Source organism: Pseudophryne corroboree, chromosome 1 (assembly GCF_028390025.1).
Source record: "Pseudophryne corroboree isolate aPseCor3 chromosome 1, aPseCor3.hap2, whole genome shotgun sequence".
Classification (NCBI taxonomy): Eukaryota; Metazoa; Chordata; class Amphibia; order Anura; family Myobatrachidae; genus Pseudophryne; species Pseudophryne corroboree.
This window is the reverse complement of record NC_086444.1, coordinates 509,881,322-509,897,172: the sequence shown is the minus strand read 5'-3', so window position 1 is coordinate 509,897,172 and position 15,851 is coordinate 509,881,322. Positions and strand designations below refer to the sequence as shown.

The window sequence follows — 15,851 nt, the reverse complement described above, 5'->3', positions numbered from 1 at the left end:
TGAAGGTACACAATGTACAGCACATATAGCCGCCCTATATAGTTTTATATATATGTGTGTGTGTATATATATATATCCGTCTTTTTTTAATTTTTTTTACACAAAATGCATTGCTATGTGAATAAGACACATGAGCAGACTGCTGACTAAAATAATAGCCTTCAGTGCTGGAAGGCTATCATTTTAATCAGCAATAGCTGCTTGTGTGTCCTATTCACCTAGTTTTGCGAATAAGACACATTTTAATGTAGAAAGTAACACGGCATGGTGTGACTAGAAGGACCCCACACAGTGCATGTTTTCCAGGTCTGCTCACAGAATCACTAGAGCAATAATTAGCTCCACCTAAAATTGGTCAGTGAGTAATGAGTACACGTGCACCTGCTAGGTGACCTGGAAAACATGAACTGTTTGTCGTCCTGAGGACCGAGTTTGAGAACCATGCTAGTGGGTCAGACAAATTTGGTTAGGTATTTGAGTCCTAACACACAGCAATTACTTGCCTTGAATTAAAATAACCATCTGAATACTGTTTGGGATTACTTTAGCAGCAGCCACGTTTGCTTGTGTAATGTCAGTAGTTTCCAAATTCTTATTTTTTTTTTTTTTTTTAATGTCTGGCAAAGCATCTCTAATGGAACAATAACTGAATACTGTATTTCTTTAATGTTCTCTCTTCTTCCCATCAGGCATACATTCACACACCAATACCAATAGTTATGTTTCCACACTGAACAAAGGTTCTCTCTTGTTGTATTAGGCACAAGTCATCTGGGAATCTTATCATCACTCGTGAAATTCACGTATCAAATAATCAGTCAGTGTGGTACATGAATGGCAAGAGTACATCTTTAAAGATGGTTGAAGAGAAGGTGGCTGCTTTGAACATCCAAGTGGGGAATCTTTGTCAGTTTCTCCCTCAGGTAAATTTGTTCTTCATTCTGTAGTGTCTTATTGAAACAGTTTATGATACTGACGGAACTTTTATTTTCTCTCTCATTCTATTGGGAAACACTGGAACTGTAGTAAAAGGAGGGCTCAGAAAGGAGTTTAGCCACATTAAGAAATGTGATACTCCTCCCTCTCTACCTTGCAGGAGCAGTCACAATGCTGCCTATTACAGCAATAGAGTTTTGGCTTTCATTTACTTCATACATTCATTTTTTCTATCCTAGGTGTCTATTCATGAAGCAGTGAAAAATGTGGAGAAGTGAGCCAGTGGAGAAGTTGGCTATGACAACCAATCAGCTGCTACGTATAATTTAATAGAATGCACTTTACAAATGTTACCTCAAAACTGATTTGGTTGCTATGGGCATCGTCTCCACTGGCTCACTTTCTTCACTCTTTTCTCTGCTTCATGAATAGACCCTCGAGTCAGCCACCGCAGCTGTTTTCATACTGGCTGTTACTGATTGCTGCTATGAGCAGGCTGAGGAAGTATGAGATTTCCTCCGGTGAGGGAACTGGTCTGGAGATGCAGTCAGTACTGGTATTTGAAAGCACAGATCCTTCAGTGCTGGAAGAAGATCTGGTGAGAGGCTGTACGATACCGCAGTCCAGTAGAGATTAGAGCTGAATCCTGGGGAGAAGTCAAGCCCCCTATCAGTTTGAAGCGCCTCCTTAGCTGGCTTTTTCTCACAGAGGAAAGTCTACCTAAAGCTTGTGCTACTCTACTGTATGTCTCACTCTGGCTGTATTTGAAACTTTGTGATTCAATTTATATTATTCTGTGGGGTTTTGTATTCTCACTCTGTTTCAGATTATGTGCTACAACGTTATATAATCTTTTCTGACATGTCCAATACAGGAAGTAGTTCCAGAGCTAATTTTGTAGGGCACCATCTGTTATGTTTTTATGTTCTCAAAATGTCAGGCAGAATTGCTTGGTGGGCTGTCTGGGTCAAATGTATGTGCATAGTGCGGTAAATTTACTAAGTAGGAGTTCTATTTAAGATGGGATGTTGCCCATAGCAACCAGTCAGATTCCAGGTATTATCTTCTAGAATGTGCTAGATCAGTGTTTCCCAACCACGGTCCTCAAGGCACACCAACAGTGCAGGTTTTAGTGATAACCATGTTTGAGCACAAATGGTTCAATCAAAATAACTGAGGTACTAATGAAATCACCTGTGATCAGGTATGGTTATCCTTAAAACCAGGACTGTCAGTGTGCCTTGAGGACCGTGGTTGGGAAACACTGTGCTAGATAAATGAGAAGTAGAATCTGATTGGTTGCTATGGCCAACATCCCATCTTAAATAGATCTGACATCTTAGTAAATTTACCCCAGTAAGCAAACCAGCTTGGGTTACATTTTTAGCCCTGTTTATTGCAGAGCATGTTTAACTCTGTAAATCCCAGGAGGGTGAGTTTAGATGGCGCTGCTTCTGTCATCCCCCACACAGTTTTCAAGTAATAAGTTATTCATACTTTTCCCAGGGGCCACCATTGTCCCTCAGAGGGGCTTGATTAATCATATCATGGCTTTAGTGAGTATTTATTCTCCCTTGCAGTGGTTCAGTCTTGGGAAGGATCAGACTGAGTTTTCCTTTCAGAAGGAAGATGATGTATGGATGGATCAGAGCTGGAACATTCCTTGTATTTGAAGGAAGACTCCACTAGATGGCAGCCTGTCCCATTGTAGCATCTTCCTCGATATATTAACTCATATTAAAGGTGTCCATTTGCATTCAGGACAGTGAGGAGTATTTTAATCCAAACTTATCTTTGTTCTTCTTACTACTTTTGTCAACTAGTAAATTGACTGTGAGGCTTTTTGGCAAAACTGAAGCTTGAGATGTTACACATTCTTTAGATACTTTATCTTCTCCCTAGTTAGGATATTGGAAAAACTGGAGTTCCCTCCAGAGGTGAATGGGGATCAGTATGATATCCCGGCTGTCGGGATCCCGGCGATCGCTGCTTTCGCCACGCTTCGGGCCCGGTGGTGACCTTTGGTCGCCACAGGGTTATATTCCCCCTCGGGTGGTGGAGTGGACTACCAGCCGAGTGGGGGATTTCACCGTGTGTTGGGATTCCGGATATCTGAGGTTCCGACAAATTTCAAATTGAATGCCTCCTGGTGATTGTGTCCTTAGCACTCTAGTTTTCATTCTAGTACCTTGCACCTTTCAAAATCCGTGCAGTTCCTCTTTCCTGCATGGGCTGTCGCTCTCTGCTCTGGTGCTTCTCAGCACACTCTGATCTATTATTCAGTGCTGTGATACAGACCTGTGTGGGCTGAGAAGCACCAGAGAGAGCGACACCCCAGGCAGGAAAGAGGAACTGCACAGGATTTGAAAGGTGCAGGGTGCTAGAATGAACACTAGCACTCTTGTCACAACTGTATGAGTCACATTTATGTTGCTACTTACCTTAGATCCATATTGGCACCACCATCTTCTGTCTGTTAACCCACGGCATTGGTTGACCATATTTGGGAGACATGAATTTCTGCTGATGCTGCTCTTGATGTGGGTGTAATTGTCCTAGAATTTCAGCACACTGGTCGAAGCATAGCGGACACGGACTTAAGGCCAGGGTGGTTAACACAGAGTCTGAGATGACTCTTGAGTCTCTTACTTTTGTTGGTAAGGTCTCGTTCATCCCTGATCTGAACTAACTTTTAAGATTTACCTGCCTGTTAATGCTCCCCCAGTTGGTTATTCAATTTTCCCTGATACCTGGCACTATCAGGGTATTTTTGCACCTACCCAGAGGCATGCAAAACAAAATCCCCAATAAGTGCCACTTTTTCGTGGCTGTGATCCTGAAAACACATGGATTGGGGAACTATGTGTTTTCACCTGAAAATTGGCAACTTTTCAAGCTGTAAATAACAGGGGGATTGTAAGTGAATTACCTAGAAAAAAAATTGCGGTACAGTCACATTTTTACCATGCAAAAAATTAATGAATTCTCCCTAGAAAAAAAGTGTTATGCAGGTGCTCTATGCAATCATTACTATTCAAAATTTAAATAAATATTACAATTACACTTAAATATCATGTAAGAGGTTGTTGACATAAATTTGACCAAAGATATGTGCTTGCCCACCAACATCCAGGTCACTCTTTTTATCAGTCTTTCCAACGTCCAGGTCACCTCTATGGGCTTGGTGGGCAAGGCAATATCTTTGGCCAAATTTATGCTTACAACCTCTTATATATTATTTAATAGTAATATTAATTTCAATGTTGAGTAGTCATGATTGCATAGTTCACATGCATCCCCTTTTTCTCTAACGTCCTAAGTGGATGCTGGGGACTCCGTCAGGACCATGGGAATAGCGGCTCCGCAGGAGACAGGGCACAAAAATAAAGCTTTAGGATCAGGTGGTGTGCACTGGCTCCTCCCCCTATGACCCTCCTCCAAGCCTCAGTTAGGTTTTTGTGCCCGTCCGAGCAGGGTGCAATCTAGGTGGCTCTCCTAAAGAGCTGCTTAGAAAAAGTTTTTTAGGTTTTTTATTTTCAGTGAGTCCTGCTGGCAACAGGCTCACTGCATCGAGGGACTTAGGGGAGAGAATTTCAACTCACCTGCGTGCAGGATGGATTGGATTCTTAGGCTACTGGACACCATTAGCTCCAGAGGGAGTCGGAACACAGGTCTCACCCTGGGGTTCGTCCCGGAGCCGCGCCGCCGACCCCCCTTGCAGATGCCGAAGTTGAAGAGGTCCAGAGGTCCAGAAACAGGCGGCAGAAGACTTTCAGTCTTCATAAGGTAGCGCACAGCACTGCAGCTGTGCGCCATTGTTGTCAGCACACTTCATACCAGCGGTCACTGAGGGTGCAGGGCGCTGGGGGGGGCGCTCTGGGCAGCAATGTATTATACCTTTTTTATGGCTAAAATACATCACATATAGCCCTTGAGGCTATATGGATGTATTTAACCCCTGCCAGATCTCACAAACTCCGGGAGAAGAGCCCGCCGGTTTAGGGGGCGGGGCCTATTCTCCTCAGCACACGGCACCATTTTCCTGCTCAGCTCTGCTGAGAGGAAGGCTCCCAGGCTCTCCCCTGCACTGCACTACAGAAACAGGGTTAAAACAGAGAGGGGGGGCACTTATTTGGCGATATGATTACATATGTGAAAATGCTATAAGGGAAAACACTTGTATAAGGGGTTGTCCCTGTATAATTATAGCGTTTTTGGTGTGTGCTGGCAAACTCTCCCTCTGTCTCCCCAAAGGGCTAGTGGGGTCCTGTCCTCTATCAGAGCATTCCCTGTGTGTGTGCTGTGTGTTGGTACGTGTGTGTCGACATGTAGGAGGACGATGTTGGTGAGGAGGCGGAGCAAATTGCCTGTATGGGGATGTCACTCTCTAGGGAGTCGACACCGGAATGGATGGCTTATTTAGGAATAACGTGATAATGTCAACACGATGCAAGGTCGGGTGACGACATGAGACGGCCGGCAAACAAATTAGTACCTGTCCAGGCGTCTCAGACACCGTCAGGGGCTTGTAAAAACGCCCATTTACCTCAGTTGGTCGACACAGACACAGACACTGACTTCAGTGTCGACGGTGAAGAAACAAACGTATTTTCCTTTAGGGCCACACGTTACATGTTAAGGGCAATGAAGGAGGTGTTACATATTTCTGATACTACAAGTACCACAAATAAGGGTATTATGTAGGGTGGGAATAATCTACTTGTAGTTTTTCCTGAATCAGATAAATTAAAGTGTGTGATGATACGTGGGTTTCCTCCGATGGAAAATTATTGGAGGTATACCTTTTCCCGCCAGAAGTGAGGGCGAGTTGGGAAACACACCTTAGGGTGGATAAGGCGCTCACACGCTTATAAAAACAAGTGGCGTTACCGTCTCCAGATACGGCCGCCCTCAAGGAGCCAGCTGATAAGAAGCTGAAAAATATCCTAAGAAGTATATACACACATACTGGTGTTATACTACGACCAGCAATCGCCTCAGCCTGGATGTGCAGCGCTGGGGGGGCTTGGTCGGATTTCCTGACTGAAAATATTGATACCCTTGACAGGAACAATATTTTATTGACTATAGAGCATTTTAAGGATGCATTTCTATATATGCGAGATGCGCAGAGGGATATTTGCATTCTGGCATCAAGAGTAGATGTGATGTCCATATCTGCCAGACGATGTTTATAGACACGACAGTGGTCAGGTGATGCAGATTCCAGACGGCACATGGAAGTATTGCCGTATAAAGGGGCGGTCCATCGGACCTGGTGGCCATGGCAACAGCTGGAAAATCCACTTTTGTTACCCCAAGTCACATCTCAGCAGAAAAGGACACAGTCTTTTCAGTCTCAGTCCTTTCGTACCCATAAAGGCAGGCGGGCAAAAGGCCAGTCATATCTGCCCAGGGTTAGAGGAAAGGGAAGAAGACTGCAGCAGGCAGCTCATTCCCAGGAACAGAAGTCCTCCACAGCTTCTGCCAAGTCCGCAGCATGACGCTGGGGCCATACAAGCGGACTCAGGTGCGGTGGGAGGTCATCTCAAGAGTTTCAGCACGCAGTGGGCTCACTCGCAAGTGGACTCCTGGATCCTACACGTAGTATCCCAGGTGTACATTGGAAATTCGAGACGTCTTCCCCTCACAAGTTCCTGAAGTCTGCTTTACCAACGTCTCCCTCCGACAGGGAGGCAGTATTGGAAAAAAATTCACAGGCTGTATTCCCAGCACGTGATAATCAAAGTACCCCTCCTACAACAAGGGAAGGGGTATTATTCCACACTATATTGTGGTACTGAAGCCAAACGGCTCGGTGAGATCTAAAAGATTTGAACAATTACATACAAGGGTTCAAATCAAGATGGAGTCACTCAGAGCAGTGATAGCGAACCAGGACGATATGGTGTCACTGGATATCAGGGACGCTTACATACAAGTCCAAATTTTGCCTTTCTCACCAAGGGTATCTCAGGTTCGTGGTACAGAACTGTCACTATCAGTTCAGACGCTGCCGTTTGGATTGTCCACGGCACCCCGGGTCTTTACCAAGGTAATGGCCGAAATGATGATTCTTCCTAAAAGAAATATGGACGCTTTCCTGATAAGGGCAAGGTCCAGAGAACAGTTGGCGGTCGGAGTAGCACTATCTCAAGTAGTCTACGACAGCACGAGTGGATTCTAAATATTCCAAAATCGCAGCTTTTGCCGACAACACGTCTAATGTTCCTAGGGATGATTCTGGACACAGTCCAGAAAAGGATGTTGTCTCCCGGAGAAGAAAGCCAGGGAGTTATCCGAGCTAGTCAGGAACCTCCTAAAACCAGGAAAAGTATCAGTGCATCATTGCACAAAGGGTCCTGTGAAAAATGGTGGTTTCTTACAAAGCGATCCCATTCGGTAGATTTCACGCAAGAACCTTTCAGTGGGATCTGCTGGGAAAATGGTCCGGATCGCATCTTCAGATGCATCAGCGGATAACCCTGTCTCCAAGGACAAGGGTGTTTCTTCTGCGGTGGCTGCAGAGTGCTCATCTATGAAAGGGCCGCAGATTCGGCATTCAGGACTGGGTCCTGGTGACCACGGATGCCAGCCTGAGTGGCTGGGGAGCAGTCACACAAGGAAAAAATTTCCAGGGAGTGTGATCAAGTCTGGAGACTTCTCTCCACATAAATATACTGGAGCGAAGGCCAATTTACAAGGCTCTAAGCTTAGCAAGACCTCTGCTTCAAGGTCAGCCGGTATTGATCCAGTGGGACAACATCACGGCAGTCGCCCACGAAAACAGGGCGGCACAAGAAGCAGGAGGGAAATGGCAGAAACTGCAAGGATTCTTCGCTGGGCGAAAAATCATGTGATAACACTCTCAGCAGTGTTAATTCCGGGAGTGGAAAACTGGGAAGCAGACTTCCTCAGCATAACCTCCACCCGGGAGAGTGGGGACTTCAGCGGGAAGTCTTCCACATGATTGTAAACCGTTGGGAAAAACCAAAGGTGGACATGATGGCGTCCCGCCTGAACAAAAAACTAGACAGATATTGCGCCAGGTCAAGGGACCCTCAGGCAATAGCGGTGGACGCTCTGGTAACACTGTGGGTGTACCAGTCATGGTATGTGTTCCCTCCTATGCATCTCATACCAAAAGTACTGAGAATCAGGGAGATGAGTAAGAACGATACTCGTGGTTCCGGATGGGTCAAGAAGGACTTGGTACCCGGAATTTCAAGAGATTCTCACGGAAGAACCGTGGCCTCTACCTTTAAGAAAGGACCTGCTCCAGCAGGGGCCTGGTCTGTTCCAAGACTTACCGCGGCTGCGTTTGACGGCATGGCAGTTGAACGCCGGATCCTGAAAGGGCATTCCAGATGAAGTCATCCCTACCCTGGTCGAAGCCAGGAAGGATGTAACCGCAAAACATTTTCACTGCAATTGGCGAAAATATGTTGCGTGGTGTGAGGCCAAGACGGTCCCTACAGAGGAATTCCAACTGGGTCGTTTCCTACATTTCCTGAAAACAGGACTGTCTATGGGCCTAAAATTAGGGTCCATTAAGGTTCAAATTTCGACCCTGTCAAATTTATTCCAGAAAGAACTGGCTTCAGTGCCTGAAGTTCAGACATTTGTAAAAGGGGTACTGCATATACAGCCTCCTTTTGTGCCCCCAGTGGCACCTTGGGATCTCAATGTTGTTTTGAGTTTCCTAAAGTCACATTGGTTTGATCCACTCACCACTGTGGACTTAGAATCTTCACCTTCCATGTGAAATATTTTATTAGCCCTGGCTTCAGCCAGGCGTGTGTCAGAATGGGCGGCTTTATCATATAAAAGCCCTTACTTAATTTTTCATTCTGACAGGGCAGAATTGAGGACTCGTCCTCAATTTCTCCTTAAGGTGTTTTCTGTTTTTCACATGAACCAACCTATTATGGTACCTGCGGCTACTAGGGACTTGGAGGACTCCAAGTTACTTGACGTTGTCAGGGCCCTGAAAATATATGTTTCCAGGACGACTGGAGTCAGAAAATCTGACTCGCTGTTTAGCCTGTATGCACCCAACAAGATGGGTGCTCCTGCTTCTAAACAGACGATTGCTCGCTGGATTTGTAGTACAATTCAGCTTGCTCATTCTGTGGCAGGCTTGCCACAGACAAAATCAGAAAAAGCCCATTCCACAAGGAAGTGGGCTCATCTTGGGCGACTGCCTGAGGGGTCTCGGCTTTACAACTTTGCTGAGCATTTACTTGGTCAGGGGCAAACACGTTTGCTAAATTCTACAAATTTGATACCCTGGCTGAGGAGGACATGGAGTCTCTCATTCGGTGCTGCAGGGTCATCCGCACTCTCCCGCCCGTTTGGGAGCTTTGGTATAATCCCCATGGTCCTGACGGAGTCCCCAGCATCCACTTAGGACGTTAGAGAAAATAAGAATTTACTTACCGATAATTCTATTTCTCGTAGTCCGTAGTGGATGCTGGGCGCCCATCCCAAGTGCGGATTGTCTGCAATACTTGTACATAGTTATTGTTACAAAAAAATCGGGTTGTTATTGTTGTGAGCCGTCTGTTCAGAGGCTCCTACGTTTTGTCATACTGTTAACTGGGTTCAGATCACAAGTTGTACGGTGTGATTGGTGTGGCTGGTATGAGTCTTACCCGGGATTCAAGATCCTTCCTTATTGTGTACGCTCGTCCGGGCACAGTATCCTAACTGAGGCTTGGAGGAGGGTCATAGGGGGAGGAGCCAGTGCACACCACCTGATCCTAAAGCTTTATTTTTGTGCCCTGTCTCCTGCGGAGCCGCTATTCCCATGGTCCTGACGGAGTCCCCAGCATCCACTACGGACTACGAGAAATAGAATTATCGGTAAGTAAATTCTTATTTTCTTCTTCGGGGTCCATGGTCTCCACATGGTTAATTCTTAACCTTTAGTATGATGGCTGGTAGAGCCCAGGACTGACACCGAACAATAAGCTTGTGAGCCTCCCAGGATGCACTGGGCTACGCCCCTTTCATACCCTACCCCCATGCTCAGTCACTTCAGTTTTTTTTTCGGTGTCAGCATGGAGCTCGACACACTGAACAGAGGCTGCAACTTGCAGCCCAAGATTTTCTTTTTCTTTGACTTTTTATCACTTTTGATAACTTTTCTAATGAAATGACAACTCCTGGCAGTCCAGGGGATGCCATAGCTGTCTCTCCAACACCCCCACCAGGCCGCGACACCACGAGTGGGTAGGTGATTTTGGCAGTGATCCCCACTGCACCTTTCACTAGCAAGACGCAGGGGCGCCCCAGGATTGCAATCCAGAGACATGGGGGACAGGAAAGGAGGGTTCCTGCAGTCCCTATGCCGCGGTCCCTGGAGTTGGCTGCTGATATGTCCATTGCAGTCAAATTTTCTGCATTGTATGTGACTTACTGTATGCTAGTGCTGCTGTTTTATTTCTATGCTAGTGCTGCTGTTTGATTTTTCCTTACTTCAAACTACATATACAGGTTGAGTATCCCTTATCCAAAATGCTTGAGACCAGAAGTATTTTGGATATCAGATTTTTCTCTTACGTCCTAGAGGATGCTGGGGTCCATATTGGTACCATGGGGTATAGACTGGTCCACCAAGAGCCATTGGCGCTTTAAGAGTTTGAGAGTGTGGGCTGGCTCCTCCCTCTATGCCCCTCCTACCAGACTCAGTTTAGAAAATGTGCCCGGAGGAGCCGGTCACAGCTAGGGGAGCTCTCCAGAGTTTCCTTAGTAAAGTTTAGTTTAGAGTTTATTATTTTACAGGGAGGCTGTTGGCAACAGCCTCCCTGCATCGAGCAACTGAGGAGGGGAGCAGTGTCCACCCTGCAGGGTCTGAGCCACTGTCTCCGCTGACTAGACACCAGAGGGGATTGATCGCTCCCCGCCACAGGGGAACGCTCACCCCGGCAGCATGCCGCAAGCCCCTTGCAGAGCTGAAGTGTGGCGAGTGAGTCATCGGCTCCCTGGCAAGCGGGGAGCCGATGTGAAGATGGCGGCTACAGGGTAGGGAGCGCAGTACTGACTGCGCTCTGGGGGCTCAGCGGTACATGGTGCAGCGCTGTGAGGGGCTCCCTGAGCCGGCTATTTCTCAGATTTCTGAAAGGGTTGCAAGGACTGAGCACGCAACTCCGGTATTGCCGTCCTCTATGGCAGTATGGTCCGATACTGCTCCCCCGGGGCCCCCTGTGGTACATTCTCACAAACGTGCTCTTGCCCAAATTACGCAGGATGACACGGATACCAATTCTGACACAGCAGACGTGATGGGGATGTGTCAAGGGGGACGGCATCACTTGCTAAGGGGATGCAGTTGATGATTGAGGCCATGTGGGATGTGTTAAATATTTCTGACACACCTCCTGAGCAGGTTGAGTAGGCTTTTTTCACAGACTGTAAGAAAGCCCCTCTCACCTTCCCTGCTTCTAAGGAATTAAATGCCATTTTTGAAAAGGCCTGGGAAAAAATTCCAGATCCCTAAAAGGGTTCTGGTTGCTTTTCCCTTCTTGGAGGACGATAGAAAAAAATGGGAGTCCCCGCCTATAGTCGATGCCTCTGTTTCCAGGCTGTCAAAACAAGTGGTTTTGCTTGTCCCGGGATCTACCGCGTTGAAAGACTCGGCGGATCGCAAGGTGGATGCTACGCTCAAATCCATATACACGGCGTCAGAGGCTATATTGCGGCATACTATTGCCTGTGCATGGATTTCAAAAGCAATAGCAAAGTGGTCAATCACTCTGCAGGAGGACTTGACTACGATGTATAAAGGTGAAGTTGATTTTTTTTTACGTAACATACAGGATTCTGCAGGGTTTCTGGTGGAATCCATGAAGGATCTGGGTTCCATGGCTGCGGGGATCTCCTCCATGTCCGTTAGAGCTCGCAGGGGTCTCTGGCTGCGTCAATGGTCTGCGGACGTGGAATCCAGGAAAAGTGTGGAGAGCCTACCCTATACAAGTCAGGCTCTGTTTGGGGAGGCGCTGGATGCGTGGATTGCCACCGCTACAGCGGGTAAGTCTCCTTTTCTCCCCTCAGCTGCACCAGCTATGAAGAAGCTTTTTTCTCCCAACACATCACAGTCCTTTCAGCCCACTAGGACTAGAAAAAACAAGCCCTCTCACACCTTCTTTAGAGGTGGTTGTGCCAAATCCAAAAAGCCTGCTCCCGCCGGTTCCCAGGACCAAAAGCCTGCTTCTGGTTCCTCAAAGTCCTCAGCATGACTGTGGACCGCGCAGCCTGGAAGTAGGTCAGGTGGGAGCGAGACTCCGGTATTTCTGCCACGTCTGGGTGTCGTCCGGCCTGGATACAGTATATTGTGCCACGGGGTTACAGGCTGGAGTTTCAAACTCTCCCACTTCACCGATTCCTCAAATCAGGCTCTCCGGCTTTGCCGGCAGACAGGGCTATTTTACTGGATGCTATCCGAAAATTGGTATTGTCGGAGGTCATTGTTCCAGTTCCACCTCATCAGTGGAACAAAGGTTACTATTCAAACCTTTTTGTGCTTCGGTCAGGCCAATTCTGAACTTGAAATCATTGAACCCTTATCTCAGGGACTTCAAATTCAAAATGGAGTCTCTGCGAGCGGTTATCTCAGGACTGACGGAGGGGGAGTTCCTGGTGTCCCTGGACATCAAAGATGCATACCTCCACATTCCCATTTGGTTGCCGCATCAGGCTTATCTCAGGTTTGCACTGTTAGACGATCACCATCAATTTCTGGCACTGCCATTCGGTCTCTCCACAGCACCGAGGATCTTCACCAAGGTGATGGCAGAGATGATGGTTCTCCTCCGCAAGCAGGGGCTGAACATAATTCCGTATCTGGACGACCTGCTGATCGAAGCATCATCCAGGGAGAAGTTGTTAAGATCCATTGCTCTCACGACGCATCTGCTCAAGGAGCACGGTTGGATCCTGAACATTCCAAAGTCTCATTTGGAGCCGACAAGGAGGCTGTCTTTCCTGGGGATGATCCTTGACACGGAGGTGCAGAGGGTTTTTCTATCGGTGGAGAAAGTGTTGGTTGATTCAATCAATGGTCCGGGATGTCTTGAAGCCGGCCCGGGTATCGGTTCATCAGTGCACCCTCCTTCTGGGGAAGATGGTTGCCTCCTACGAGGCCCTGCAGTGCGGAAGGTTTCATGCTCGGACCTTTCAACTGGATCTCTTGGACCAGTGGTCGGGATCTCACCTACATATGCACCAGAGGATACGTCTGTCGCTGAAAACAAGGATTTCGCTCCTCTGGTGGCTGCAATTCCCTCACCTTCTGGAGTGCCGAAGGTTCGGGGTTCAGGACTGGATCCTTCTAACCACGGATGCAAGTCTAAGAGGTTGGGGAGCAGTCGCTCAAGGGGAAACCTTCCAAGGAAGGTGGTCAAGTCAGGAATCCCTTCTTCCGATAAACATCCTGGAGCTAAGAGCCGTATACAATGGCCTTCTTCAAGCGGCACACCTTCTACAGGATCAGGCTGTTCAGGTGCAGTCGGACAACGTGACCACAGTGGCCTACATAAACCGACAGGGCGTAACGAAGAGCAGGGCTGCAATGTCAGAGGTGACAAGGATCCTCCTCTGGGCAGAAAGGCACGCTGTAGCGATGTCAGCAACCTTCATTCCGGGACTTCCTCAGCAGACATGATCTCCATCCAGGAGAGTGGGGCCACCACCCGGAGGTGTTCGAGGAGGTAACCGGTTGGTGGGGGGTTCCTCACATAGACATGATGACCTCCTGCCTCAACAAGTAGCTGAGGTACGGTTCCAGGTCGAGAGACCCACAGACAGTGGCGGTGGACGCACTAGTAACGCTGTGGGTGTTAACGTCAGTGTATGTGTTCCCTCCACTTCCTCTTATCCCAAGAGTTCTACAACTTGTATAAAGAACAAGGTTTCTGGCAATCCTCATTGCTCCGGACTGGCCAAGGAGGGCTTGGTACGCGGATCTGCTGGATCTACTGCTGGAAGATCCAAGGCCTCTGCCTCTTCGGGAGGATCTTCTACTACAGGGGCCGTTCGCTTATCAAGACTTACCACGGCTATGTTTGACGGCATGGCGGTTGAGCGCCAGATCTTAGCTCGGAAGGGTATTCCGAGCAAGGTTATTCCTACCCTGATACAGGCTAGGAAGGGGGTAATGTCTAAACATTACCATCGAATTTGGAAAAAGTATTTGTCTTGGTGTGAATCCAAGAAGTTTCCTGCGGTGGAGTTTCAACTTGGACGGTTTCTCCTTTTCCTGCAAGCAGGTGTGGATTTAGGCCTGAGATTGGGCTCCATCAAGGTCCAGATTTCGGCCTTATCCATTTTCTTCCAGGAACAATTGGCTGTCCTCCCTGAGGTTCAGAACTTTTTGAAAGGGATTCTGCACATCCAGCCCCCTTTTGTGGCGCCAACGCCACCATGGGATCTTGACGTGGTGTTGCAGTACCAGCATTCGGATTGGTTTGAGCCTCTACAGGAGGCTGAAATCAAGTTTCTCACGTGGAAGGCGGTAACTTTGTTGTCCTTGGCTTCTGCTCGACGTGTGTCGGAATTGGGGGCTTTGTCCTGTAAAAGTTCCTATCTTGTCTTCCATGAAGATAGGGCGGAACTCAGGACTCGTCCACAGTTCCTTCCTAAGGTTGTGTCGGCTTTTCATATCAACCAATCTATTGTGGTGCCAGTGGCTACTGACTCCTCAATTGCTTCAAAGGCCTTGGATGTTGTAAGGACTTATGTGAAGAGGACTGCTTGTCTCAGGAAATCTGACTCTCTGTTTGTCCTCTATGGGGGTCATTCCGAGTTGTTCGCTCATTGCCAATTTTCGCAACGGAGCGATTAAGGTGAAAATGCGCATGGTACGCAGTGCGCATGCGCTAAGTATTTTAGCACAAAACTTAGTAGATTTACTCACGTCTGAACGAAGAATTTTCATCGTTGAAGTGATCGGAGTGTGATTGACAGGAAGTGGGTGTTTCTGGGCGGAAACTGACCGTTTTCTTGGAGTGTGCGGAAAAACGCAGGAGTGCCAGGATAAAACGGGGGAGTGGCTGACTGAACGCAGGGCGTGTTTGTGACGTCAAACCAGGAACGAAACGGGCTGAGCTGATCGCAATGTAGGAGTAAGTCTCGAGCTACTCAGAAACTGCTAAGAAATTTCTATTCGCAATTCTGCTAATCTTTCGTTCGCAATTCTGCTAAGCTAAGATACACTCCCAGAGGGCGGCGGCCTAGCGTGTGCAATACTGCTAAAATCTGCTAGCGAGCGAAAAACTCGGAATCACCCCCTATGTTCCCAAGAAAATTGGGTGTCCTGCTTCTAAGCAGTCGATTTCTCGCTGTATCAGGTTCACCATCCAGCATGCCTATTCTATGGCAGGATTGCGGTGTCCAAAATCTGTTAAGACCCACTCTACTCGTAAAGTGGGTTCTTCTTGGGCGGCTGCCCGGGGTGTCTCGGCCTTACAGCTTTGCCGAGCAGCTACTTGGTCTGGTTCGAACACGTTTGCTAAGTTTTACAAGTTTGATACTTTGGCCTCTGATGACCTCAAGTTTGGCCAAGCAGTTCTGCAGCAGCCTGCGCGCTCTCCCACCCGTTCTGGCAGCTTTGGTATATCCCCATGGTACTAATATGGACCCCAGCATCCTCTAGGACGTAAGAGAAAATAGGAATTCTCTTACGTCCTAGAGGATGCTGGGGACTCCGTAAGGACCATGGAGTATAGACGGGCTCCGCAGGAGACATGGGGACTATAAAGAATTTTAGAATGGGTGTGAACTGGCTCCTCCCTCTATGCCCCTCCTCCAGACCTCAGTTAGATCCTGTGCCCAGAGGAGATTGGGTTCATTACAGGGGAGCTCTCCTGAGTTTCTCTGAAAAATAATTTTGTTAAGTTTTTTATTTTCAGGGAGCA

General features: G+C 47.6%; 1 protein-coding gene across 1 annotated transcript in view; it reads left to right on the top strand.

The window, feature by feature from the left end:
* Positions 1-15,851, top strand: part of SMC5 (structural maintenance of chromosomes 5) — a 403,478-nt gene that overhangs the window by 33,753 nt on the left and 353,874 nt on the right. Inside the window, exon 4 of the mRNA XM_063913893.1 lies at positions 761-923. Within this exon, the coding sequence (XP_063769963.1) occupies positions 761-923 (163 nt within the window). The remainder of the gene's footprint in view (positions 1-760; positions 924-15,851) is intronic.